Consider the following 27,766-nt stretch of genomic DNA (forward strand, 5'->3'; position numbering starts at 1 on the left):
GGTCATGCAGACTATTGTGTAGACCCTTCTGGAGAAACACAGGCTGACTGTGGGTCCTCCTGGGGTTACATACACTGGGGTGTGGACACTCCTGGTGTTTCAAGCACTGAGGAATGATCACTCCTAGGGGACGCTGACTGGCAGGTGGAAAGCCAACAGCGACAGACTGGGGTGTAGGGGTGTGCTTCCCTCAGGACACACATTGGCGTCTGGAGACTCCTGGGGTCAGACAGAGGGTTGGACATTTCTATGGTGACAAAACCTGACATATGCCACTGGTGAAGTCACCCAGACTGGGACGTGGGCACTGCCGCTGACTGACATACTTTGCAGTGGGCACCTCTGTGGTCAAATAGACTGGAGTTTTTACAACGCTGCGGTCAGAAGCTTTGGGATATGCGCACTTATGGGGTCACAGACTATGTTTTGAATACTCCAGGTGTCACACAGACTGGAGTGTATACCCTCCTGTGGTGACACAGACTACACTGTAGACACCCTTGGGGGGCGACAATGACTGAGGTGTGGTAACCCTGGGGGTTACAAGCGACAGGGGAATGGACACCCATTGCTGTTACACAGTCTAAGCAATTGACAAACCTGCGGTCATCTGACCAGGGCGTGTACACTTTGGGGGTAACACAGGCTGTGCTGCGGAAAGCCTGGGGTCACAAAGACTGGAGAATAAATATTCCTGTCATCACAGACTGGGGTGGAAACACTCCAGCAGTCACTGAGACTAAAGTAAGTACCCCACTGGGGACACACGGGCTGGGACGGATGTACCTCTGGGGACAAACTGACTTTGGCGTGGAAAATCCTGGGGTCACACTGAGGGGCGTGGACACTCCTGGAGTCGCAAGACTAGGGACACGCAGGTGGAGAGTGGGCACTCCCGAGCTCAGAGAGCAGGCCTAGGCCGGGTGGGCCCCTCCTCGGCCACACACTTGCGGGTGTGGACTCCACTGGCTTGCACAGACTGGGAATTAGACAGTGGTCCCGTCAGAGAGACTTTCGGTGTATACTTCTGACGTTACACAGATGGGGGTGGACACCAGGGACACACAGCCCGAGGTGAGTATGCCCACCGGGTCCCAAAGGCTGGCGTGTTTACGCTCCTGGCAATTGAGACGTGGATACTCCTGGGACTATACAAACTGGGCTGTCCACACTCCTGGGGCGTCACTGACTCTAGTGTGGACACTGCTGAATTTACATGGTGATGGGTGTGGACACACCACCTTTTGTGTGGATACTTCTGTTTTACATTCCTGGAGTCACACAGACTGGGGTGTGGACATTCCTGTGGTCATATTGACTCCTGGGTTAACAAGCTGTGGTGTGGGCCCCCTGGGGTTAGACTCAGTATGGACACTCCCAGGGTCACAAAGTCAGAAGTATAGAAAACACCTGGGGTCACAGACTGGGATGTCGGTAGTCCTGAGGTCAATGGCTGGTGTGTGGACAAAGAACAGTGATTTTCTAAAGATAAGCAAGTAAGCTGCAGAAACCGGGTCTGCCCATGTAGCTGGTGTTTGTCAGCTCCTGTTTGCTAAAATGTAGAAATTCAGGACGGCAGTCATGGCAGACTTTCTGATATTCCTTTAAGAGAGGGGTTCTTAATGTAAAAAATTTGTTCTGGGGAGTTCCCTGGTGGCCTAGTGGTTAGGATTCTGGGCTTTCACTGCCGTGGTGCGGGTTCAATGTCTGATCAGGGAACTGAGATCCCACAAGCCATGCAGCACAGCTAAAAAAAAAAAAATTTGTTCTGGGGAACCCTTTGGCATCTGATCTGATCAAGTCTGTGGACTCCTTCATAGAATATTTTTGAAAGCATGTGTGTGCATGTGCATACACACACACACACACACACACACACACACACTCAAATACACAGGATTATGGAAACTAAATAAACAGCATGGAGGTTCCTCAAAAAATTAAACAGAACTACCATATGATCCAGCATTCCCCGTATCCCAAATATATACTTCTGGGTATATACACAAAGGAGATGGACTCACTGCCTCTAAGAGCTATCTGCACCCCAATGTCCACTGCAGTATTATCTATAATAGCCAAGATATGGAAACAACCTAGGGGTCGACAGATGAATGAATAAAGAAAATGCGGTATGTGCATATGATAGAATCTTATTCAGCCATAAAAAAAGGAAACCAGCCACTTGTGACTACGTGGACAGACCTTGAGGGTATTGTGCTAAATGAAATTAGTCAGAGAAACACAAATACTGTGTGATCTCACTTATATGTGGAATCTAAAAGTGGGTGAAGGTGGTCAAAAGGTACAACACTTCTAGTTATAAATAAGTTCTGGGGATATAATATACAGCATAGTGACTATACTTATCAATACTATATTGTATATTTGAAAGTTGCGAAGAGAGCAAATCTTAAAACTTCCCATCACAAGAAAAAAAACTGTAACTATGTGAGGTGATAGATATCAGTTAAACCCGCGGTAGTCATCTTGCAATATACACATATATCAAATCATTATGTTGTATACTTTCAACTTACACATTACATCAAGTATATTTCAATAAAACTAGAAAAATAGTTACCATGTTAAAATGAAACAACATTGGGATGCTCTATGAATTTTTTTTATTAATACATCAAATTTCAAGATCTTATTCAAAGTAGTGACCAATATGAACAACATTTCAAGATGCCTGCAACGACTGCAACGTAACATAAAAAAGTAACTGTGATCTGTATTGGTGGAAGTTGCAGGCACTGTTTTTACTATTGTGATTTGACGCCAGCATTCAGATCTGGGAGTATAGCTAAAATTTCAGTTGTATTAGTGAAAATAAAGATGTAATATTTCCCCCCATCAAATCCACACATAACCCTGACTTCTACCCAGGTTAAGAACCCCCACTCTCAGGGTAAATTCTGGACATAATCAGGACACGGCTGGAAAGACTTAGAGAAGAGGCAAGACCCCACTCAAGAATCCCCTCTGCAGTGCGGACGGACATTCCGTGATGTTTCTTTCCTCGCTGTGTTCCTGGTGGTTGCTGCAGGTTCCCACTCGGAGCTCGTATGTTCAGGACCGGTTGATGAGGTATTTGAAAACAAGTTCATCAACTCAAGTTCTGGTTTTCCTGACAGCAAACAGCTTCCGAGTCCTTATCAGATTGCCAGCTAACTAAAGGTCAAAGTAAAAGGAAGTTTTAAACCAAAATGTTTCCCCACTGTCTTCTACTATAATCATTGTTTGCTCAGCTACTAACATTTTTTTGAAGTTTTTTCCTTTACTTTCACTGTGAACCATAACACACAGAAAAATGCATAAAACATATAACGTTCATTCTTTGATGTGTAGTTCTCCACTGCGAATAAACCAGGATTTAACGATCCATACTACAGCTGATGGATATTTGGGCTGTATCTAGTCTGGGGGTACTACAAATAGTGCTGGCTAGGAACATTCTAGTACTCATTTCTTAGGAGTGGAACTGGCACACATGCAGCTTTAGCAGATAATGCCTAACAATTTTCCAGTGGCTACACCATTATATGCTGCCACGGGTGTATTCAAGAGTTCCAATTGTTGCACATCCTTCCCGACGCTTAGTATTGTCAATCTTTTTAGTTCTAGCCTGCATTTCCCTGACGAGCAGCTTTTCATGTGCTTACTGGCCATTCTCATATTTTCTTTTCCTTACTGATTTATAGCAGTTTTTTAAATATCGAGGATACTATATACAGGGATTATAAATCTCTCTTCCCATTGTGATTTGCCATTTCATTTTTTTAAAGATGCCTTTTTTACTCCTTATTTTAATGGAAGACTTGGTCTGAATAACCTGCAAAGCCATTGCCAGACAGGGGTGTCCTCTAATGTGGTATCCTGAGGATGCGAAGTCCTCCAGCACTGATAGGTTTAGCCCAGGCTGGTCCAGGCAAACTGGCTCCTCACTGCTCCCTCACATACCAGGCAGGGTTCCACCTCAGGGCCTTTGTATTTGCTATTTCCTCTCCCTGGAATGCTCTTCCCCTAGATAAACACAGGATTCCCTCCTTCATCTTCTTCAGGTCTCTGCTCAAACATTACCTCAGTGAGACAGACCTTCCATGATAACCTTTTTAAAAACTGCAAGCTGCCACCCCCTAGAATTCTTGACCTCTTTAGCCCGCTTTAAAAATTTCTTCATATCCCATATTACTTTTACATTTTATATGTGTGTGTGTGTGTGTACATATATATAGAGATCAAGATAAATAGTTTGTGTATGTGTGGGTGGAAACTCCTGCATTTATACTGTGTTATTGCTTATCACCTCTTTCCCAAACTAGAAGTTCTGAGGGCCAGGATATTTGTCTGTGTTGTTCCCTGCTCTATCTTCAAACCTAGAAAAATGCCCAGCACACAGCACGTACTCAATAAATGTTTACCGAGTGCCTCAGTATGTAAAATCCTTAAAGCAGTTCCTGGCACATAAGATCAGGTGTTTTAGTAAGGGTTTGCTGACTGAAATCTTACCAGTTGATGTAAAAATTTCAAAGGTGAAATTTTACTCAGTTTTCTCTTAAAGGTGCCATTTACTCAAATTCTTAGACAAAAAGGCAAATTTACCTTAACATCTTAAGGCGAACAGTTCATTTCACTGTCTTCTACCTACCCAAGAAAAAAAGAAGGGACTCAGGTACTTGGCTAAGCCTTTCCGTTCACTGTACTTGGTTTTACCCATTGATTTTTATAGCTATTGGGAGGCAGGGAAGAGAAGTTTGTCCCAGAAACCACGTGATTTGGGGAAGAAGGAGGCACACGAGGAGGGGGTCACTGCGGGCACAGAGAAAGGGCATTAAGGGCTCTGGGCCCATGTTTCCAGACCTCAGAGGCCAGCAGGGTGTGGCGCTGTGGGGCGGCCAGGGACTGGGGCAACGTGTCCACTGTGCTGATGGGGCAGTCCTGGGGGCGGATCTCCTTGGCCAGCCGCCCCTTCTTCTTCAAGGTGCAGGCCTCCTGGTACGGTGGTGAGATGGGGGGCTGCGTGGGCGGAGTATACTTGTATTCTGAGCCGTCCTCTAGCTGCAGGGACACATATCGGCAGGGGGTGGTGAGGACCTGGGAACCTAGGACAGCACCCCCCATCCACCCACTGTTGGCTGGGTGCTTACATCCAGTGGGTAACTGCGGTCCGAATCATAGGCGCTCAGGTCCCCACAGGTCACAAACGGTACAATGATGCGGGTGGGACCATCTAATTGGTTGAAATCTGGATCTGACAAGCAGGGAGAGATGAGGCAGGACAGGGCTGGGGTGTCTGGGAACAGTCGTGACTCAGGCTGCACCCAGGATGGGTACCGAGGCCCCCCCAAGGTATCCACCAGCTACTCTTACCCTCCTTTACCAGAAATCCTTCATCTGGTTCAGATCACTTCCTGAGGGAAGCCCTCCATGATCACCTGTTCTAAAACACACCCCCCCAACCCACTTTTCTCCGACTGCACTTATGTCCACCTGCCATATACTGTCTGGACTTGGTCTCACTCAAGTGTGCCTGCCACAAGAGCCACTCTGTGCTTTTTCCCTCTAGGGGCCAGTCTGAAGGCCCTCACAGGATGAAATTCCCACACAGGGGTGTGGTTTCCACCTGGGGGTGTGACTGAGTCTTCTTAGTCTAGAATCTCCGCAGGCAAGTGGAGTCTCCCCTTGGGGTAGGACTCAGGATCCTCCAGTGACAGAATTTTCACCAGGTCCAAGAGTTACCACTAGGCCACTGGGCTAAAGATCCTCCTGGGACAAAATATCCATACAGGGCTGGCATTTCCAGAGGGTGGGGCTGAGGATCCTTTTGGGACAGAATTCCACTAAGGGGCAGAGTTTCCACCAGGGGGTGGGGCTGGGGGCCCTCCTGGGACATAAATTCCATTGGTGGACAGACTCTCCCCAGGGGTGGGGCCCAGGGCTCCGGCTCTCACCGTAAGAGTGGTCCAGCAGGGGTTTGGTCAGGTCCGGCAGGAAGCCCTCAGGGGGGTCATAACCCTTACAGACAGCAAAGGCCTCTGTGGGCATAAGGTGGAGTGAGGGGCGACTGCCACCACCACCCTGTGCGGATGGGTCCCTGAGATGCGCACCCCCAGCCTGGCCCCTCCACCCCACTGACCAATGCTGGAGTTCCGGCTGCTCTTGGGCTTGGCACAGAGCACGGTGGAGAAGAAGACACGCAGCTGACTGTAGATCAGTGTCACATCCCGGCCTCGGAAGATCTGCAGGGTGGGGAGGCAGAGATGGAGGCATGAGGATGACCTTTGGAGACCCCTCTCTACCCCCTACCAGGTTCCCCGAGCCTTACCTTGGCCACAAAGCAGCCCCCTGGCTTCAAGACATGTGTAGCAATGTTCAGAGCCTGTGGGCAGGACAGATGGCTAAGGCTGAGGTGGAGACAGCCAGGAGGGGACCAAACTGAGGCAGGGGCAGCCAGGGTTACTCACGGCTAGGAGGAGCTGGGCCTGCATATACTCATCAACATCATGGAGGCCGGTTACTGCATCAAGAGAACAGCGTTAGGGGGCCATCCAGTCTAGCTATGCTCCTGTTCTAACCTCCCAGAGAGGTTAGAGTGCTAAAAACATTTCCTAGGCTCTCTTACTGCTAAGGTTCTGCACGCAAATACTATCTGCCAGCTAGATGCGTACTCTGAGCTCCTAACCCTTAGGCACTCATTTTTATTCTCAAAACTACCTCAGGCGCGAATATTGTTAACATCATTTCTACCTCCAGTCCAGACTGTTCCTCTTAACTCCAGACTCAGATCAGAACGGACATCTCAGACTCAATACATCCAAAAACAAACTCCCGATCTTCCTGCCCAAACCTGCTCCTCCCATCATCTTTCCCATCTCATCTGATCCTTCCAGTTGTTCAAGCCCCAAATCTTCGAGTTACCTTTGACACACACCCACCCACCACTCTCTCCTCACACCCACATTTAAGCCGTTAGCAAATCTTCTCAACTCCACCTGGACGACTGCAGCGGCCTCCCCTCCCCAGGTCTCACCCCTCACACTGCTCACAGCAGCCAGAGGGATCCTGTCACAACCCAAGTCAGGCACGGCCCTCCTCTGCTCACAACCCTCTCATGGTTTTCCCCACGCTCTCATCTCAGTGAAGAAGCCAAAATCACCACTGTGGCCCAGAAAGATCCACACAAGGATCTGTTCTCACCTCCTACAACTCTCCTGCTCACTCACTCCGATCCAGCCACACTGATCTCGCTATTCCTCATACATGCCAAGCGCCCTCCTACCTCAGGGCCTTTGCATAGGCCAATTCCTTTACCTGGATTGTTCTTCCTCCAGATGTGCCCCTGGCCCATTCCCTTGACTCCTTTAGGTTTTTGTGCTAAAGCCAATGAGGCCTTCCCAACTTAATTTAAAATTCCTACAGGTACTCCCCTCTTCCCTCTCCTTTTCATTGACATCCCCATGGTACCTATCACCTTTTTTTTTTTTTTTTTTTGCGGTACGTGGGCCTCTCACTATTGGGGCCTCTCCCGTTGCGGAGCACAGGCTCCGGACGCTCAGGCTCAGTGGCCATGGCTCACGGGCCCAGCCGCTCCGCGGCATGTGGTATCTTCCCGGACCGGGGCACAAACCCGTGTCCCCTGCATCGGCAGGCGGACTCTCAACCACTGCGCCACCAGGGAAGCCCCCTATCACCTTTTGACAGGCTACATAGCTCAATCACTTGTTCCTCTTCTGCCTGTTCCCACTAGAACACCAGCTCTATAAGGTCAGAGTAGGTAAAATTTTATTCACAAATATTTTCCCAACATGTACAACAGTGCCTGACACACAACAGGTGCTCAGTAAATGTGCTGAATGGATGGATGGCTAACTAACTGAAAAAAAAGAGAAAAAGACTGAACACTAAGATGGAATTGGACAGTTGCAGAGAGATGAGCAATAAGAAGATAAAAGGGTGGACAAAACCCAAATGGTAGAGTACGGGGAGGGAGAAGACAGAGGCAGAGAAGAGGAAACAGAGGTAGGGAGAAGTTGCTAGATGTAAGAACAGCTGACAGTGGAGAGAAGAGGCAGTAAAAGAAGCCAACAGAGGCGGGACATACAGAGAAAGACACACATAGGGCCCCCGCCTGGCCTCCCAATCCCTGCTGTTTACCATCAGGAGCCCCGTCGCACACCACTAGGTCCGCGGGGCAGCCCTCAAAGTGCTGGATGATCTCCTTGGCAGTGGACAGCTATGGAAAAGAGGGAGGATGAGTGGCCCCAAGGCACCCCCTCCACAGCCCTCTAACCCCACCTGCCCTTGGCCCTGGCCCGCAGCCCCTGGGCCAGCCAAATTCTCAGGCTTTGCCTAAGACCGGGCTCCATCTCTGGGATTATTTTTTGCTTTCTCTCTGTGATGACGACAGGCTGGCTCTGTTTCTCTGCTGTTACACTCTCTTGGGTTCTCTCCGTTACTCTATCTCTGTCTTTCTCAGTCTGTTTGTCTTTCTCTTTCTCTCTTCCACTTGCCGTAGCCCCCAGGTTGGGGGGCCTTTGCCCAGGATACACCCCAACACCCCAAGCCATGCTCTCACCTGGGTGATATCCCCCTGGATCTGTAACACACCTGGTAGTGGAGCCATAGCCTGAAGGTCCACGGCCACCACGTGGCCGGACCCCTGGCCCCTGTGGACAACACGGTCCATGTCAGCCCAGTTATCACTCCTGGTCCACCCTCCATCTAACCTGCCCTCCCACCCTCCCATCTGGGACTCCACACTCACCCAATCTTCTGGCTCAGCACCTGGCTCCAGCTGCCCGGGGCCGCGCACAGGTCAACTGCCCGTGTCACACCTGAGCACACACAGGAAGGTGTAGTGGTCAGCTGCACCCACCTCTCCAACCTGGGACCCCGCAAAGTTCACCCCTTTCCCCTGGGGAGCACCCGTATCTATCTGCTGCCTAGATGCCCAGCTCCTTTTGCGTACCTGCCCATCTTCCTGCCTGGCCCCTGCCCCACAGACCCTCCAAGTCAGCCCGTCTACCACAGGGAGCTCTGTAGACCTAGCCCACTTGTCTATTCCCTTCGCCCGCCCCATCCCCCAGTGACTCGCCCGCCAAGTGGGGACCTTGGAAGAGTTGGAATTCCTCGTCAAGTTGTAGCAGCTTGAAGGCACTGCGGGCACGCCAGCCATTCTCCTTGGCTAGGCGGTAGTAGACATCCCGCTTGTCCTTTGACGTCCGTCCCATCTCACACACTGTTTGCCCAGGGACCTGCCAACAGTAAGCTGACGCCGCCCTATATCAGTAAGTGGGCCATCACCTACCTCTGCAGGGCAGCGAGAACCACAGAAACTAAACCGGGCTCATCTGACCCATGTGACAGCTCACTCAACAGGTGGGAAGGCTGGAGCCCGGTCACTAACCCCAATGACCTCACTGAGCCTGAAGGACCCTACCACTGAGCTCTCAGGCTCCACCACTAACCCCACAGATCCCCCCCAAAGATCCCACAAACCCAACCCTTATCTCATAGATGACCTATTACTGACCGTGTCCACCTCCCACTGCTGTCACGCACACACCACATATTAAACCCCACTATCAACCCTTCTCTGCCCACCTTACCCCCAATAACATCTCACTGTCTTCCCAGCTCTCCTCATTGCCCCTAGAGTCATACAGCCCTACTAGCCCCCCATTAATCCCTTGCTTTCAACCCATTATCCTAATACCTCACTGCACTCCCCACCTCCTTAATCTCTCTCCCCGAAGTGATTAGGCCCCCAATAATTCCCTTATTACTACATCTTTATCACCGCCCCCCCCATTAATGCCTGAAGAATCATGGCCTATTAGTCCCCCATCGAGCTCTCAATTACTATGATTTATCAGTCCCCATTAACCTGGCCCTCCAACTGATCCTTCATAGATCACACCACTGGCCCCCTGTAACCCTTCACTACCACACATTCACGTTAATCCGTGATAATCATACATCAGTTCCACATTCTCCCCTCACTGCCCACCTTTCTCCCCACCCAACAATCACTTGATGATCCCACCCAACAGCTTACTATTACCCCCTCTTTGCTCACTCTGCTCCTATTAATTCTTCAATGATCATATCATCATCACCCACTAAAACCTTTTGATTACAACACTCCTTCAGCCTCTCATTCTCTCTTCTTTGATCACTACTCCCATTAGTTCCTTGATCATGACTTTTACCGGCCTCTATTATTCCCTCCACAGCCGCACCATTATCCTTTCAATCACTATGCCCCACCACTCTTTATTAACCCGTTGAATATCACACCTCCATCAGTCCCTCAAGGATCACACTCCTACCTGCCTACCATTATCTTCTACTTGCCCACTCTACTATCCCCTTATTAATTAACGAACACATTCCATTGGCCCCCTTGAACACATCGACTAAAACACGCCTTTTAGCCCTCACCGATTCCCCAATAACACTCCCACCAGACCTCTATTACACCTACGCAGCCCACCAAACCTCCACACCCACCCATTAACAGCCCTCTGGCTACACCGCCGGTCCCTCCTCAACATTACCTGAAAGCCCAAGTCCCCACTGGGACCACAAGACCGGCTCTGCCGGTGTTTGGACCTCTGCGCCCCCCGCCCACCCCCAGACCATCCCGCATGAGTGGTCCCCTTCTCCAGACAAACCTTGGGTCTGGAGCCTACCTGGTGCCAGCTGCCCGGACTACGCAGCTGCAGCGCCGAGGGCGAACTTGCCTCCTTCCCTCACCGGCGGGACAGCGCAGGCATGCCTCAACCGTCTTGGCCGGGACCCAAGTCCTCCGCGCCCCAGGGCCTACCTTAAACTTTCGGAGTGGGGAGAAGCGGAACGAAGGAGGCCGGTCCGCAAGCAGCCCGAGCCTCGGCGAGAGCGCAAACCGGTGAGAAGTCGTAGGGCTTCAGCTTGTATTCTTAGTTGATCCGAATGTCTGTCGCGCATGCCTAAGGGCGACCGGAGCGTGGAAAGCCTGTCATCGTGGAACGCGGTGGCACGCGATGGAACGCGATGGAACGCGGGGGCTCGCACGAAGCGGGGACCCGACCTGAACGTACCACGTGAGTTCCGGCATCTCGCGCCGACGTAGCCGGTCGGGCAAACTGCTGTTCCCAGCATGCAACGGGCGCGAGTAAAGCTGCCGAAGTCGCGCACAGCATGGCCGAAACGTCGCGAGGCACGAGAACTGACTTTGTTCTTTTGTTACAAGGCGAAAATCGACGTACTCTCCGCCCCTCCCTTCTTGTACAGTAGTATTCCTTGAGCCTGTGGACTACATTTCCCAAGATACAACGCGCGCGGCGGCACCTATTTATTTTTCGCGCGCCGCGAGGTGCAATCGCCTCTGGGGTAGCGAATTTGAGAGGAAGGAGAGTGCGTTAATTAAGTGCGCGAGCGCGCAGAAGCTGCTCGGCTGCAATTTCAAATCCCACTTCCGCTAACTGATAGCGCCTTCTGACTGTTACCGTCTCAGAACTGCGGTTTCTCCTGCTGTAAAATGGGGATAACAAGTAGTTCAGACTCCACAGAGAGTCATTGGCAGGATTAAATAGGTGTAGTTCCGCACACTGTCTGTAATTCTGTGTTCTTCAAACACTTTTAACTCGGACCTAGAAAAAGAGACTGCATCTCGACCCAGTGCACAAGCAAATACAGTAATGGAAACATTTGTTATAGCGTTTACCATGTGCCAGGCACTCTTCTGAGTGCTCTCAGTGGTGTGCTGGTAAATGGTTAACAATCAGCTCTTTAGGTGGAGAGGGAGAGGAAGCCCTGATTTCTAACATTTGCCAGTTTCCATGGTTTACATACTATCACCTTGTCAAATTTCAACTTACCAAGGTGTAGTCACGGAGCACAGAGTCTGGAAGAGATGCACTAGTGCACCATTGTGTATTATTTCTACAGTACAAATAGGGATAAATGATCTCAGGAGCATAGAAATAATGAAATGTAGTAAAATAATAATTAAGAAGTGATGTGTTTTGAGTATTTATCACCTTTTAAAATTTATTTATTTAATTATAAGTTTACATAATTTCATTTTTAATAATAGCTGTGTTTTCCCCAGTTTACAGGTGAGGAAAAGGAGACAAAGGAGAATATATATATATATATATATATATATATATATATATATTCTATGTGTAAACATACACCATTTACTGAGTATGTGATGATATAGAAATATATAGTGATGTCTAATATTTACTAGTATATAAATTATATGTTAGCAAATAAATATAAATATGTCATGTGGAAATATATATTTATGCTTTTTTGTATAGTTTATGTATAAAATACACATATCTTATATAAATGTATATGCTGATATATATATATAAATCTAGTATCTATACATATCTACTTACTAAAGTAAATATACTATTAAGTATATAAATATGTTATGTCAGGTGGTGATAAAAGCTATGAAGGATAATAAAGGAGGGTGAAAGGATTGGAGAGTAACAGGGGTTGAATTGCTATTTTAGACAGTGTGGTCAGGGAAGGCTTTCTGACGAGGTGACGTTTGAGCTGAGACCTGAAGGGGAGCGCACCCTAGGAATATTTGGAGGAAGAGCATTCCAGGCAGAGGGAACACCAAGTGCAAAGACCCTGAAGTGGGAATGAGCTTGGCAAGTATTCAAACAACTGAACGATAGATTCATCATTCCTTAGAAATGTGAGCTTCGCTAGGCAGGGGTTTCTGTTGTTTTGTTCACTGTTGCCTCCCTGGCGCCTAGAATAGGGCCCGGCACACAGGTGGTGTTCAATAGATGTTTGCTGAATTCACCCTTTTGTTGCTTTGTTCCTTCGCTCTTTCCGCAGTGGTGTGCTCTGCATTTATGTGGGGCCCTGGGAGGAGGTGTAGACAGCCGCGCAGAGACCCTGGAGAGCCAGGGAGGAAGCCAGAGCTTGTCAGCGGAGTTCAAGGGCATTGCGGGAGGCGGTGGGAACATGGCTCCCCTGCAGAGGTGAGCAAGTGTGAGAAAGCAAGGGTTCAAGCCACCAGGCGCTGCTCCACAGACAGGAGGGGATGCCAGGCATTGGGGGCCCATGTTCACCCTGTGGGATGCTTCCTGTTTTCTTGCCTTTCACAAAGCGGATGTTTAATTTTTTGCAAAGAAACTTGCTTCCTCCAGCAGGGCTGGGGGGATTGGGGGACAGGAGCCAGGCTCTGAACTCCCCAGGCTCTTCCCGAAGTGGGGTGTCCGCCTGCAGCTCCCACCCAGCACCCCACTGAGTGTAAAGGTGTCCTCCCCTCAGCCTCCTGAAAAGGTCAAGGAGAGGGGAGCTGCCAGGCCGGCCCTGTGCTGGAGGGCATCTTACCACGTGAGGGAAAGACGGGGGTGGTCCAGGCGCAGGGGACCAGACAGTGACTCAAAAAGCCTTGCAGTCCAGGGGCTGCTTTGAGGGACGGAAGAGTTATCTGTGGGGAGCCTGCATGAAAGGAGAGATTAGAATCCAAACCCAGCTCAGTGGGGGGATGCCTTCACTGGCAGAGAAGAGTTCATTAATTCCTTTCACAAAGATGTTATTGAGTGATTACTGTATGTCAAGCATTGTTCTTAGCGCTTCACCTGTATTAGTTCATTCAATCTTCCCCATGGCCCTGAGTTAGGCAGTAGTAAGCCCTGCGGGAAGCTGAAACAGTGAGGTTTTTCGAAACTTGCTCCTGGCCGCACAGCTCCTAAGCGGCAGAGCTGGGAAAGCTTGTGCCGTTAACTGCTTTGCTCCGTGGCTCCCTCCCCTGAAGACTGCTGAGTAGTGTTTTAATGAAAAGCAGGGGTCTGTTTAGAAGAACTGACAAGATCCTAAACTGACTTTTAATAGATTCGATAGGAATCCCAAGTGTCCCACGAGGGTCTTCTTTAATGAACCAACAAAAGCCTTAAATGACCCTGAGAAAGGGCCCTACTTTGATGAACGAACAAACCGTTCTTATCCCTGGCACGGCCTCAAGGCCTCGGTCAAGCTTAAAGACACCTGTTCCTTCTAAAGCAGGCTGCCTCTGCAGCCAGATTTCACTTTCCCTTTGTTTTTCCTCCTACCAGCATATGTGGAACACCTGCTATTTGCGATGCCCTGAAACTTAGCTGAGCTATGGGGTGCGGAGCTGGATGAAGGTTTGCCCCTCCCCAGAAGAGTTCACTCGGCAGAAATAAAAATAATGATGATAATATGACTCTTGATAAGTAGCATTCATTGAACTCCAGCTGTGTGCCCAGGTGGCCTTGTGCTGGGCAATGTTGGAGGGCAGGGCTGGCCCTGGGAGGGGAGGACAATGATCAGAGGAGGAGGCTGCTGCTGGGAGGTGGTGGGTGAGGGCATCTGTTTTTTGTTGAAGTTTCACTAGTTCTTGGGATGGGACACTTCAAACTTTTCTTGAAATCTAGACACCTGCCTAGCCAGTCCCCGTCCCCCCGCCCCTTAGTCATTTGGGCCAAGGCCTCTGCTGACAGGTGTCTCTTTCCCTGGCTGGCCTGAAGCACAGATGTTTACTGGCTCTCAGGAGGGAAGAGGAGAGAGACGAGAGACACGGAGTAGGCCGGGATAGACGGGGGAGTGGTGTGTGTGTGTGCACCCGCTGGCTTGCGCCCGCGCGCCTGTGTATGAATACCCTGAGGGTATCTCAGCTACCTGTACCTGTTCCCAGCAACAAACACATGTATGTGAGTTCCACGCGTGTCTTACTATGTTACTTGCCTGGTCGTGTCTTGTGTCTATGGCTGCCTATCCAACTCGTGTGTTTCCTCTTTGACAACTGTGCGTTGGTCCCATCTGCTTGCGCAATTCATCTATATGGGGCTGTGTGTGTGTCCCCTGGGTGCTTATGTGTCTCCTTTGTAATGCTCGTGGGTGAGAGGTGTGTTTATCTGTCTCTCCTCTGTGTGTGTGTCTCCGATGTCTCTGTGTCTTTCTTCTCTGGCACCATGTTTGCATCTCTCCTCGGTGAGTGGCTATAGGTGTGTGCTCCCTAAGGGCATTTCTTCTGGTGCCAGTGTATGTTCCCTTGTTTCCTCTTCATGCAGCTTTAGGTGTATTTTCTGCATTTCCTCTTTGTAATGATAGTAAGTGTACTCTCTGCATCCCTGTTTTTCCAGTTTGTGCGCCTATATATGTGTTCCCTGTGCATGTCTCCCCCGACTTGATTTGTGTGAATAGCCGTGTATACACGGCTGTGTGCACCTATCTGCTTGAATGCAGTTGTGCACGTGTCTGTAACTGCGCCTTCTCTGTCTGTACAATCGTGTCTGCCTGTGGGTGCCTCTCTCTCTGTGACCAGAGCTGTATGTGGTCGCAAGTTCATACACAAATTCACATGCACAGAGGTATCATGATAGAGGCTGAACCTGGACGTTGGCCTCCAGGGTCATCTGAACCTGGAGTCGCGTGTGTCGGAGATGCTGGGCATGTGTATGATGTTGTCGGCTCTGTGGAATCATATTTGTCTGTGTGCTCTGGCTCTGTGTGGCTGTGAGTCTGTGTGTGATTTGCCTGTTGGCTCTCTTTGGTGTGGCTGTGAGTCCGTGGGTGATGATGTCTGTAGTGGCTGTAAAGCAGTGTGAGCCTATCCCTGCATCCATCTGTGATCTCTGTGTGCGGCTCAGTGGGTGATGATACTTATCAGACTAAGTCACTCTGTGTGGCTATATGTGGCTGTCCCGTGGCCTGGGCTCTCCATGTGCCGTCTGCGCGTGTTCGTATTGGTCAGCCTATATTCTCTGTGTGTGGCTGGGAGTCTGCATGCGAGTTTGTACCTCTGTGGGTGATGGCGAGCCTGCCTCCATCTCTAAGCCCCTGGATGGGGCTGTGATCCCTGAGTGTGCAGGAGTCTCTCTCCTGCTGTGGGGAAGTGAACGCCCCATCCCTCACCCTCCTCCCACTGCGAGTGGGGTGGGAGCCTCCAGGCTAGCTTTGAAGCCCCAGCCAGCCCCTGGCCTTTCCGGGAATTCTGTGCTCCCTGTGGGGGGCGGGCAGGTGGGTGGAGGGGCCGGGACAGAGGCCTCTTGTCCACCTGGGCCTCAAACAGCCCAGTCTAGTCGGGCCTGGACCCCATGTCCACCCCGCCTGACTTCCTGCAGGAGACGCATGCTTTGCCTGGGACAGACATGCCTGTCACATGCCCGAATGGAGTCAACTGACAGACCCCTATTTAAGAGAGACAGGCAGACAGACAGTGGGGCTCCTCCGTTAGGGTGTGGACAGGCTCCACCCAATGCCTAGGCTGGGGTCCAGGACTTCAGGGTGTGCCTAGTTTGCAGACAGTGTGTAGCCACACTCCCCGCCCAACTACAAGTGCCCTCCCTGCCTCCCTCTGGGGACCCCCCCAAGATCTAGGGTCCTCTCTCGGCTGGGCTGTCTGTCTAAGGTCAGCCTCTGGTGGCCTGGCCGTGCCTCTCCCTGCGCCTGTCCCACTGCTGGCCCCAGGTCTGTCTGCTCCTCTGCCTGAATCTGACTTTCTCTGCCTGCCCCTCCATGTGTCTCTCTGCCTCAGCCACTTGCTCTGTCCCTTTGAGCCAGTGTGTCTGTTCCTAACCTCTGTTTGGGGATGTGTCTGGCTGTGTCCACCTGTCCATCTGCATTCATCCAGGAGCTTGCGAGAGCCTCTCCTTGCCCACCGTTTCTGAGTCTCTTTCTTCGCTGACTGCCCCTCCGCCTGTCTACCACTCCCTCACACCCTGTCTTTCTGTCCCCTCCTGTTGTCTGTCCTTGTGCTGTTTCTTCTGCCTGCCTGTCTCTATTTGGGATTGTTTCTCTTCCTATCTCTGTCTCTCCTCCTGCCATCCATCCCATCCCACTGTATGTCTGACCCCTGAGTCAGTTCTGTCTGTCCCTCTCTCTAGGAGTGGATCCACTCCCTTGATCTTTCAGCCCATCTCCCCCACCTCCCCCGAAACCTCTGTTTCCCTCCATGTGGGTTCAGATGAAGGGAGGCACACACCCCTGACTTCCCCCTGCCCAGAACCAGAAGAGGGAAACTGAATTAAAGTTAAAACTTTACAGGAAAAAAAAATCCGCCTGCCAGATGGGGCCCGGGCAGTGCTGATTAGCCGCCGAGCAAGCCCGGCGGAGTTGATTGGTCAGAGGGCAGGCGAAGGCAGGGTCTGGCTGAGCGGGAGCCCTGCTGCCCGGCAGGGTCCCAGAGCCCTAGTTCTGAGTTGCTGCCGCTTCAAGAGCTGAGAGGAGCAGGGAGGTGAGGAGGGGGTGCTGGCCATTGAGGGGGGCTCCTGAGTCCCCAAGGCACGAATGGGGGCCCTGGGAGAGGGCTCAGGGGTTCCCTGGAGGCATTTTTAGCACTAGTGCGGAATTGAATGGGAGGGGGAATCCTTTTGGTACCCTGATCCCAGGAAATGAATTCAGGAGTGGGTGGGAGGCTCCAGAGGGTGCTCATGGCTGACGAAGGGGCTCCTTGAGAGCCTTCCCCGACCCAGGAAGGGGATTCAGGGCTTGAGTAGGGGGCTTCCTGGAGGGAGTTTTAGTCATGATGGGGACCTTGAATGGGGGTTTCTGAGATACGGCATTCCCAGGAAGTGAGTTCAGGGCTGGGGGCTTCTTCAGAGACACTCCGTCCAGAAGAGGGAGGAGGCTCCAGGCTTGCGTGGGGATTGCAGGGACACCCCACCCCAGGAAACACATCAGGCCCTGGGAGGGGGCTTTTGATGATTGTCTCAGAGACAGCTCCTCTTCAGGAGGGGAAATTAGGGCTTGGCCATGTTCCTGAGACACCCCAAGCCCAGAAAGGATCTCAAGTCTGGAAGTGTCTGTAAAGTGACTTCTACTGGAATAGGAGTGTTTAAGACTTGACAAGGGTCCCAGAAAATAACTCTCTAGTCCCTAGAAGGGGGATTAAATGAGGGTCCCTGGGTCACTTCTATCCCTGGAGGGGGGTTCAGTTTGGGGAATTGCTTTTGGCCTCCAGTGAGAATATTCAGAGTTGTGGCAGAGAGCAGTTTGCCGCGTCCAGGGGTTGGGGGGCTGGGGTCGCTGAGCCCGCCTCCCATCCTCAGCCCCTCCAACAGGTTGCATCAGCTCTGGGCTCAGGCTGGCGGCCCAGGCGGGGAGGAGGGGGGTAGGGGGCGTTAGGAGGGGTGGGGCAGTCAGGCGGACACGTGTCCCTGTAAGGAGTGAGAGGCATGACCACGCGGTGAGGGTGGAGGGAAGAGGGGGGTGCGCGGGGGACCGGGGAAGGGAAGAGACGGACAGCAAGAGAGAGTGAGTCTGGGGTCTGGGAGGAGAGGCTATCCCAGCTCCAAATGGCCATCTCATCTGCTGAGGGGTCGGTATCTCTCTCTTTCTGTCTCTGTCTCTACCCCTCTATCTCTTGCTGCCCTCTTTTTCTCCATGTCTCAGTGACTAACTGTTGGCGTCTCTCCCCTGAGTCCCTCTCTCTCTCTCTCCCCATTTCTGTCTTTGTCGGCCTCTCCCTCTTGTCTCCAATTATCTCCACTTATCTCCCTGTCTCTCTAATCCCTCTGTTCCTGTTCCCCTCACCTCATCTATGTGTCTCTGTTTCTATATCTATCTGTCTGTCGCTATTGGACCCCCCCGACCCCCTTCATCTAGTTCTCCCCACTTTGTAAGCCCCCCTGCTCCATCTCTGAACCCCCACCCCATTTCTCTGCCCACAGGATGGAACTGCAGGATCCAAAGATGAACGGAGCCCTCCCTGGGGGTGCTGTGGAGTGAGTCGGGGACCCAAGGGGTTGAGGTCAGGGATCAGAATTACCTTCTCATCAGCCTCAATTTCCCTGCCTATTCTAGCTACAGGCAGGAGCACGAGGGCTTCCTGCCCAGCCATAGTCCTTCTCCTGGGAGGAAGCCAGCCCAGTTCATGGATGTGAGTGACCCCACAGGATCTGTCCCAGCTGCACCTTGCCCAGCTCAGCCCCTCCCCTACTGCTCCCTCTTCCCGGTTATTCCCTTCAGCTGTTTTGCCTCTGGTCGCTGCCCCACCCTTCCCTGTTCCTCTCCACTTCCAGCTGCTCCCCTCTAAAATCTCACCTAGCCTTTCCCTTTCCAGCTCTCCTCGTCTTCAAATCCTTTTCCTTCCTCTGATGGCCCTTCCTGGGCTTCTCCTCTGCCCCAGTCGCTTCTTCCCTAGTCTTTCCCAGGCCCCGGCACTGGTCTCCTTCCCTGGTCCCCCTCCCCATGTGTGCCCGGGCCTTGCCCCTTACCCGCAGTTCGAGGGGAAGACATCGTTTGGAATGTCAGTGTTCAACCTCAGCAACGCCATCATGGGCAGCGGCATCCTGGGGCTGGCCTATGCCATGGCCCACACAGGGGTCCTCTTCTTCTTGTGAGTCCTAGGCAGTCTGGGGTGGGGGAGGGGTGTGGTGGGCAGGTGGGAGGCCTGGGGGCCAAGTCCGAGCAGTGCCATCTGCCACAGGGCCCTGCTGCTCTGCATCGCTCTTCTGTCTTCGTACTCCATCCATCTCCTGCTGACCTGTGCTGGTGTTGTAGGTGAGACCCAGAGCTCAACCTAGACCTTGGACCCCAGATCCTGGACCCAGGACCCCAGACACCACGCTCAGCTCTCTGGGCTCCAGACCCCAGACGGCACCCTGGCCCTCAGACCTCATCTGGGCTCCCAGTTCCCAACCCTCAGCCCTCAGTCTGGCCATCAAACCAGAGCCCCTACCCCAGACCACTCCACGCCACTTCTGGCCCCCACCCCTCAGTCTCCAGCACACGTACCCATGGAAGCCAGCACCGCAACCCTGAGACTGCCGGTCCTCAGCCCCCAGCTCTCAGACTTCACTCCTGCCATGATCTCAGTCCATATCCTGCCCCAAGACCCCAACTACCCACATCTGGCCCCCAACCTTCTCCCTGGCCACAGATCCACCTACCAGACTCCAACCCCAACTGCTTAGCCCTCACCTCCAGCTCCCAGCCATGAGGCCCAATTAGCCCAAGCCCCAGCTCCCCAGCTCCCAGACTCTCTGGCCTCCAACTCACCCCTGGCCTGGCCTCCTCGACCCACAACCTGTTCCTTTCTGGTTCTCTCCTCTCCAGGCATCCGAGCCTATGAACAGCTGGGACAGAGGGCGCTGGGGCCTGCGGGGAAGGTAGTGGTGGCCGCGGTCATCTGTCTGCACAATGTTGGGGGTGAGGACTCTGGGAGGTGGGGGTCAGCTTGGGGGAAGAGGGTGGGCTGAGGTGGGCTTCCCCAGGCTGGGGTGGGAGGGAGATGAGAGGGATCCTTCTGCTTACACCTCCCCCCACCTGCACCAGCCATGTCCAGTTACCTGTTCATCATCAAATCCGAACTCCCCCTGGTTATCAGCACTTTCCTGGACATGGACCCTGAGGGGTGAGTGTGCAACACCCCTTGGCTCTGGCCCACAGACCACTAATTCTGCCCGTGAGGTCTGGCTACTAGTTTCAACTGTGTGTCCAGCTGACCCCCAGGTCTTCCATTTTGAGACAGTTAGGCAGGCCAGTTTGTTCAGACTGCGATTCCTGTGTGTTGTGATGCAAATAGTATGTGTGACCATTGCTCTGGCTGTAGGAGTCCAGTAAGACCATGTGTTCATTTTTGTGATTGTTCTGGCTGACTCTGTGTGTGCAGTGTACTCTGATGTTGACCGTGTGGCTGTACCCATCCAGTTGACCTAAACTCTGTCCGCGGGTTTGATTCTGTGACTCTTATACTGGCAGGTTCTCTGGCCATCTGTATGCTAGCTGACTACAGCTGTGTCCTGTATACTGTGGCTCCAACCATGTGTGTTTGACATTTGCTTACTCTGACTTTCTCTGTCCAGTGGATTCTGTTTGATTCTGGGTCCATTAGGCTGGCTGAATCTGTCTAGCTCTAAGTGTATGGTCACTGACTCCAAGAGAGTATGTGCACGTGTGTGTGCAGTGGACCGTGGTGCCAGCTAAGTGTACGTGATTTGTGTTTAACTTTCTGTGTTTAACTTGGTGACCATCGTTCTGGCAAATTCTTTCTGGCTGTTTGTGTGTGATCCTCGACTACAACTGTATATGTCTTCTGTATTATGGTTCTAGCCATGTATGTTTGCTTGTTGTTCTGAGTATGTATCCAGCTGACTGTCCGTTTAATTCTGGATCCATTGGCTGGCTGAATCTTTTCAACTGTTTGTATATGATAGCTGATTCTGTGTATACTGTTAGATCTTTGGTTTGATCCTGAAACCATCCAGGTAGCTGACAGTCTATGTGACTAGGTGTGTCTGATTATTATAATTAGCTCCCACTGTATATATGACCAATGGTGCTTTGTTAGTTTATGTCTGTGTAACTGTGTGTCTAAGGTAGAAAGAGAATGTGTGAATACCTGGAGCATAGTAAGCACTTAATAAAATTCTTTTGAATAAATGAGCAGTTGTTCAGCCAATTCTGTACTAACAGACTATATCTTGCCTGGGCACCTCCCTCCAATCTCTGTACAGATCCTGCTCTTTCCTTGAGCTTGGTTCCAACTGAGTGGCCAGCTGGCTGATTCTGTCTCTATTTCCATCTTTTTTTTTAAGTATTTTTTTAAAATTTACTTAATTTATTTATTTTCGGCTGCATTGGGTCTTCGTTGCTGCACTCGGGCTTTCTCTAGTTGCAGCGAGCGGGGGCCACTCTTTCCTGTGGTGCCCAGGCTTCTCTTTGCGGTGGCATCTCTTGCTGTCGAGCACGGGGTCTAGGCGCGTGGGCTTCAGTAGTTGTGGCTCATGGGCTCTAGAGCACAGACTCAGCAGTTGTGGCTCACGGGCTTAGCTGCTCCACAGCATGTGGGATCTTCCTGGACCAGGGCTCGAACCCGTGTCCCCTGCATTGGCAGGTGGACCCCCAGCCACTGCGCCACCAGGGAAGCCCTATTTCCATCTTTGACTGTGTGGCCAAATCAGCCCTGCCACTTTCAAGTGCTCAACAAACCTGGAGTTGTTCAAACAACCACACGTGTGTTTCTGACTTTTTGTCTGACTCTGCATTGTTGCCTGCCTACCAGATCATCAGACTGGTGTTCTACCTATCACACATACCAGGGTCATGACTCTCTCTGTGTCTGGTACCTTGTGTTGGACTATATGAGTCTGGCTGATGTGGGGTATTTTTTGCTCATCTGGTTGTATGTCCATTTGAGGTCTGATGGCACAGTTTTGTCCACCTGTGTGTGTGTTTCCAGCTATATCACTCTGACTGTGTGACTGACAGTCTGATAATCCGTCTGGATGTTTCCGTCAATTATTTTGTGCCATTTGTCTCTGTAACCACCTGGATGACTTCTCACAGCTGAGGGGTCAGCCCATCTCTCCTGACTGCATGCAGAAACCTCTCTGTCCAGCTGTCTTCTATGAGCGTCTGCCTGACAGTTTTCTTTGGTAGGCAGCTAGTCACTATGTCTACCTGTCTCCTTAGGGACTGGTTCTTGAAGGGAAACCTCCTCATCATCATTGTAAGTGTGTTAATCATCCTGCCACTGGCCCTCATGAGACACTTGGGTAAGAGGCTTCCTGCGTTGGTCATTGGATGGTGGAATTAGAGAAGGGGAGCCAGATTCAAAGAATCTCCACTTTCAAGGGCTGTGGAATACCAGAGGAGAGCTTGTTTGGTGTGGGTTTTTAACAGATGAATAGGAGTTTGCTAAGTGTGTGTGTGTGGGGGGGTGGGTGGTCCAGATAGAAGTAGAAGTTTGTGCGAAGTGTGGCAAAATTGGGGTGAGGGGGCCTTGAAGGCCAGCCTGCGGGGGTTGATATTTGCTCTGGGGGGGTCCCTTGATTTCTGAGGCTCCATATATTGCCCCTTGCAGGCTACCTGGGGTATACCAGTGGTCTCTCTCTGACCTGTATGCTATTTTTCCTCATTTCGGTGAGTCTGAGGGAGAAGGACATGAAAAAGTGCGGAGGGAGTTTGGGGCACTGGGACATAGCCTTCCCCATGACCTCACTTCCACACCCTCCCTCCCCCAGGTCATCTATAAGAAGTTCCAGCTTGGGTGTGCTGTAGGCCACAATGAGACAGAAGTGGAGAGGAAGAGCCCCCCAAGCCTCAACACAAGCTGTGAGGCCCAGATGTTCACAGCTGACTCACAGGTTGGTGTGCAGGCATGTGTCTATGCCTTGCACCTCACTCAGGCCCTCTGGTTCTGTCACACAGTGCACTCTGCTCAGAGTGGAGCCAGGTATCAGACACTGGGGGCTCCTATGTGTCTGATATGGAGGGCAGTGGTGGGGCTGGGGGGATGGGGAAGAGAGGATGGAACCCTGCAGGCTCTAATCTCTTGTGCTTGGGCCACTCCCCCAGATGTTCTACACAGTGCCCATTATGGCTTTTGCTTTTGTCTGCCACCCTGAGGTGCTGCCCATCTACACAGAACTCTGCCGGTGAGTGGGCAGGCAAGTGGGCATGCGTGATGGGGCAGCAGGTGGGGTGATAGTCATAATGTCTGATAAGCCCTACAACAGTCCTTGTGCTGTAGCTTGATTGTGGCTAGATTGTGCCAAGGGAGGGGTTTGAGGTGGCCAGGAGGCCTTGGGGGACGCAGGGCAGTGACTGTTTACTAATTGGGACTTAAGTATTCTACTCTTTTAACATCCAGTACAAGTGTGAATGGACAAGTGGGGAGGCTGAGAAGATGAGATGGAGGGGTGGCATACGTGGATGGGATGCAGAGATGAGGATGGTCCGATGGAGAGGGATATGGATGGACAACGGGAGGGCAGGGATGATATGATGGGGGGATGTGTGGATGATCAGTCAGAGGGACAGCATGGATGATCAGAATGAAGGGAGAGGCTGTGACAGTCTAATGGGAGAGAGACAGGCAGAGATGCGTGGAGAGACAGGCAGAGATGGTCATATGGGATAAGATGGATGGACAGAGAAGGGAGGAGTGGCTAGTACAGAGGAGGCAGAGATGGGCATCCCAGTGTGTACTAGCTGAACATCAGCTCTGGGAGGAGGGGACTCTGGAGGGTGGGGGCTGGTTTTGAGGGGCCTGGACCAAGTCCAGGGGTCTGGCCATGACAGTTCTATGACCTCTATACCTCAGGCCCTCCAAGCGCAGAATGCAGGCCGTGGCCAACGTGTCCATTGGGGCCATGTTCTGCATGTATGCACTCACAGCAACCTTTGGCTACCTGACCTTCTACAGTGAGTGGGGCTGGGGCCAGGGTTGGGTAGGGAGCTGGGGTGGGGACTGGGCAGACTGGTGGGCAGGAACCTGAGCACTTTCCCTCCATGCCCTCAGACCTATCAGTTTCCAAATGGACTGTATGCATCACACATGGAGATTTTGTCACCGTCTGTGTGTGTGTGTGTGCGCACGCGTGCACACGTATATGTTTCTGGGACACTGGTCCTGGTGCTCCAGTCACATCCCGTATCCCATGTCCCATGTCCCAGGCAGCGTGGAGGCGGAGATGCTGCACATGTACAGCCAGCAGGATCTGCTCATCCTCTGTGTGCGCCTAGCTGTGCTGCTTGCGGTGACTCTCACTGTGCCAGTCGTGCTGTTCCCTGTGCGTTGGGGGCGAGGGTGGGCCCATGGAGCGGAGGGACATGGATGGATGGGTAGAGGGCATAGACAGGAATGTTTGGATGGACAGTGGAGATGGGAGTGGATGGATGGATGGATAGAGGAAGTTGGGATGGACAGACGGGGAAGGCCGAGTTGTCAAATGGACAGAGAGGGAAAAAATAGACGGGCAGACACAAGGTGGACATAGATGGCAGAGCAGAAAGAATCAGGAGAACAGGGGCAGTCAGTTGGAGGGAGGAGGCGCAGATGTCTGGCTAGACAGAAGAGGGAGGCAGGAATGGTCAGACAGGGAAGAGGCACAGATAGACATTCAGGATGGAGAAATAGGGGTGGCCAGAGAAAGGGTGGAGGCAGGAGTAGTGAGGTGTAGGAGGGACAAGGCTCTCAGAGGGAGAGGTGGGATGACTAGACAGTGGGGGGAGATATGGAGGTTGTCAGATGGCGAGAGAGGGACAGGGATCTCAGGGTGAAAGCACAAGTGGGTGGTCAGACCAGAGGAGGCAGAGATAGTTGGATAGAGGAGGAGGACAAGATTTCAGACAGTGAGTGGAAGAATAGATGGATGATCAGACAGAAGGAAGAGTCATGGGTTATCGACAGAAGGGAGGCAGGATGCTCATTCAGAAGGTGGAAGTACAGAAGGATGGTCAGACAGGGTGGAGAGACAGTCAGATGGAGAGGAAATCAGGGATCTCAGACTGAGGGCGGTGTTAAAGACAGATGACTACATGGAAGGGGAGGTAGTGCTTGAGCCCTGACCTGTGTCCTACCCTACTCTGGTCACAGATCCGCCGGGCTCTGCAGCAGCTGCTCTTCCCAAGCAAGGCCTTCAGCTGGCCACGCCATGTGGCCATAGCCCTGATCCTCCTTGTCTTGGTCAATGTCCTCGTCATCTGCGTGCCAACTATCCGGGATATCTTTGGGGTTATCGGTCAGTACCCCCAACCCCAGTCCCAGACCTCACCTAATATGGGCCTTGTACCCCAAACTTACATTGATTCTGTCCCTCCTGCTTGTCCTTCAGGATCCACCTCAGCCCCCAGCCTCATTTTCATCCTTCCCAGCGTCTTCTACCTCCGCATTGTACCCTCTGAGGTGGAGCCCCTCTACTCCTGGCCCAAGATCCAGGTGAGCATTCCAGGGGAGGGCTGGGGAAAGAGGGAGCATTCTGAGGAGGGAGCACTCCAGGATGGCTAGAAGTTGAAGGAACATTTTCAAGAGGAGGCTTGGCGGGGAGGGGGGCAGATGGTCTGGAAGAATGAAGGAGGTTGTCATAGGAAGGGCCTGAGCAGACAGAGCACAAGAAGGGTCTAAGAAGACAGGAAGCACTCAAAAGGGGGCTGGCTTATAGGAAGTATTCTTCAGACAGATGGAAGGGGCACTCTTAGAAGAGGGTTGGAATGTTTTCAAGGAGGATGCGGGAGAATACTCCCTGAAGTGTTCTAGGAAGATGGAAGGAGGATTCACAGGAAGGTGCTGGTTTTAAGGAAGGAGAGGGAGCAGGAAAGAGGGTCATGAATGAATGGGGCACTCTCTGGAGGGGGTGGAGGGCTTGAGGAACATCCGTTGGAGGAGCTTGGGTGTAGGTACCCAACCAGGTCCATCTTTTCTCCCTCACATCCACAGGCTCTGTGTTTTGGTATCCTGGGGGTCCTCTTCATGGCGATCAGTCTAGGTTTCATGTTTGCCAACTGGGCCACAGGCCAGAGCCATGTATCTGGACACTGACCAAGCCCTGCTCTGCCTGGGCCCCCGTGTGCATGTGCCTGTGCACGTGGAGTAAGATGGGGCTGCTCACCCGGGTCCCTCCTGCCTGGGGTGTGGAGGTGGCTGGTTCCCATCAACGTGGCTGTTTCCCATCAACATGGCTGTTGGAGGTAGGGGGCTACAGAGGCTGAAGAGTGGTCCTCTCCCTTCCTCCCCAGGGGATGCTGAGCTTGGATCATGGCCCTAACCCCAACTCCAGCCCCACGGGAGGAGGGGGAGGCCAGGTCCTTGGGGAGCCCCTGCCCAGCCCAGTCTTTTCTGCCTCCTCCTGGCAGAAGCTGTTTGTCAGGATCACCCTCGAGCTAAAGGGGAAGAATAAAGATGCTGAATTGCAACTCTGGCTTCAGTTTTTTGATCTCTTTCTAGGACTTCTTGGGGGGACCTTTCCTAGGTTCACACAGGGGTAAATTGAGGCCCCGAGTGTAGGACTGCCAGCTCTCATCTGTTCACCCATAACTCCACAGTTCAGTAGCTCGCTACACAACTCATAGATCTGTTCACTTGCTCACTCAGGAAATATCTCTTGAGAGCCTACTGGATGCCAGGCACTGCTCTAGGTGCTGGGGATATAGCAATGTGTCAAGCAGACAATAACCCCTGAAGTTGATGTTCTAACACAAGAAAGGGCAAACTATTGCCTGCAGGCAAAATTCAGCCCACTGCCTTCTTGTATGTCCCCCAAGCTAAGAATGCTTTGCACATTTCTAAATGATTGAAAAAAAATAAAAAGAAGAATAATTTGTGACCCTTGAAAATTAATATGAAATAAAATTTCAGTGTCTGCAAATAAAATTTTATTAAAACACAGTCACGCTTGTTCATTTACACATTGTTGATGGTTCTTTAGTGCTACAGCAGCAGAGCTGAGGAGTTGCAACAGAGACCATAGGGCTCACAAAGCCCAAGCTATTTATTATCTGGCCCTTTTCAGGAAAAAATTGCTGATCTCTGATCTAGTAGAAGAGAGGAAAACAGATAATCATTCCTGATAATGATGAGTACTATGTGGAAAATGAGTGATGACTGTGACGCCAGGGGTGGTGGCGGGGGGTGGGGGCAGTCAGGGAGACCTCACTGAGGAAAGGACAAGAAGCTGGGTCCTGGATTGGCTAGAAGGAGCAAGTCCCATGGTTATTTAGACAAAGTTCCAGACAGAGGCAGCAGCAAGTGCAGAGGGCCTGAGGTAGGAGCAAGCATAACAGGTCCAAGGAGGAGCCAGGGTGGCCATTTTGCTCTCCCATCAGCCAATTACACCACAGCCTTGTCAACAGTCTAAGTTATGAAACATGGAATTGTACCCCCCAATAGGTGAAAATGGTATTGCTGTTAAAATTCACATGTGTTTCTTTATGAAAGAAGTTTTCAAGTGTTTAAGAGACATTCATTTGTCTTCTCAGATAATTTTTATGCATATACAAGCCACTACAATTATATAATCTTTTTTCTCCTCTCCATATTTAGAAATGGGGC

The 27,766-nt window shown here is 51.6% G+C and overlaps 2 protein-coding genes across 11 annotated transcripts; one reads left to right on the forward strand and one right to left on the reverse strand.

The window, feature by feature from the left end:
• Positions 1-2,620: 2,620 nt before the first annotated feature.
• Positions 2,621-11,109, reverse strand: FTSJ1 (FtsJ RNA 2'-O-methyltransferase 1). 8 transcript variants are annotated; one of them, XM_081221397.1, is made up of 13 exons: positions 10,835-11,109; positions 9,116-9,285; positions 8,771-8,840; positions 8,582-8,672; positions 8,161-8,239; positions 6,471-6,523; positions 6,332-6,385; positions 6,143-6,245; positions 5,958-6,041; positions 5,154-5,257; positions 4,867-5,064; positions 4,609-4,650; positions 2,621-3,177 (listed from the first exon to the last, which is right to left on the reverse strand). In XM_081221397.1, the coding sequence occupies exons 1-12, from the start codon at positions 10,972-10,974 to the stop codon at positions 4,618-4,620; spliced, it is 1,179 nt and encodes a 392-aa protein (XP_081077523.1). In that variant the 5' UTR covers positions 10,975-11,109; the 3' UTR covers positions 2,621-3,177; positions 4,609-4,617. The 8 variants fall into 8 exon arrangements, with proteins under 8 accessions (XP_081077523.1, XP_081077524.1, XP_081077522.1 ...); XM_081221398.1 differs by lacking the exon at positions 2,621-3,177 and having other exon boundaries at positions 4,555-4,650; XM_081221396.1 differs by lacking the exon at positions 2,621-3,177 and having other exon boundaries at positions 4,555-5,064; positions 5,154-5,251.
• Positions 11,110-17,125: 6,016 nt separating this feature from the next.
• SLC38A5 (solute carrier family 38 member 5) lies at positions 17,126-26,631 on the forward strand. 3 transcript variants are annotated; one of them, XM_081221506.1, is made up of 16 exons: positions 17,126-17,227; positions 18,663-18,716; positions 18,796-18,871; positions 19,215-19,330; positions 19,421-19,494; positions 20,050-20,142; positions 20,269-20,347; positions 22,408-22,490; positions 22,799-22,857; positions 22,959-23,081; positions 23,293-23,372; positions 24,041-24,141; positions 24,394-24,509; positions 25,316-25,460; positions 25,554-25,657; positions 26,156-26,631. In XM_081221506.1, exons 2-16 carry the CDS (start codon positions 18,664-18,666, stop codon positions 26,255-26,257), a joined length of 1,404 nt encoding a protein of 467 aa, XP_081077632.1. In that variant the 5' UTR covers positions 17,126-17,227; position 18,663; the 3' UTR covers positions 26,258-26,631. The 3 variants fall into 3 exon arrangements, with proteins under 3 accessions (XP_081077632.1, XP_081077631.1, XP_081077630.1); XM_081221504.1 differs by lacking the exon at positions 17,126-17,227 and adding an exon at positions 18,248-18,310; XM_081221505.1 differs by lacking the exons at positions 17,126-17,227; positions 22,799-22,857 and adding an exon at positions 18,244-18,310 and having other exon boundaries at positions 22,408-22,444; positions 22,971-23,081.
• The last annotated feature ends 1,135 nt before the right edge of the window (positions 26,632-27,766 follow it).

The sequence above is a fragment of the Mesoplodon bidens genome (assembly GCF_964165515.1).
Source record: "Mesoplodon bidens genome assembly, chromosome: X".
NCBI classification, from domain to species: domain Eukaryota; kingdom Metazoa; phylum Chordata; class Mammalia; order Artiodactyla; family Ziphiidae; genus Mesoplodon; species Mesoplodon bidens.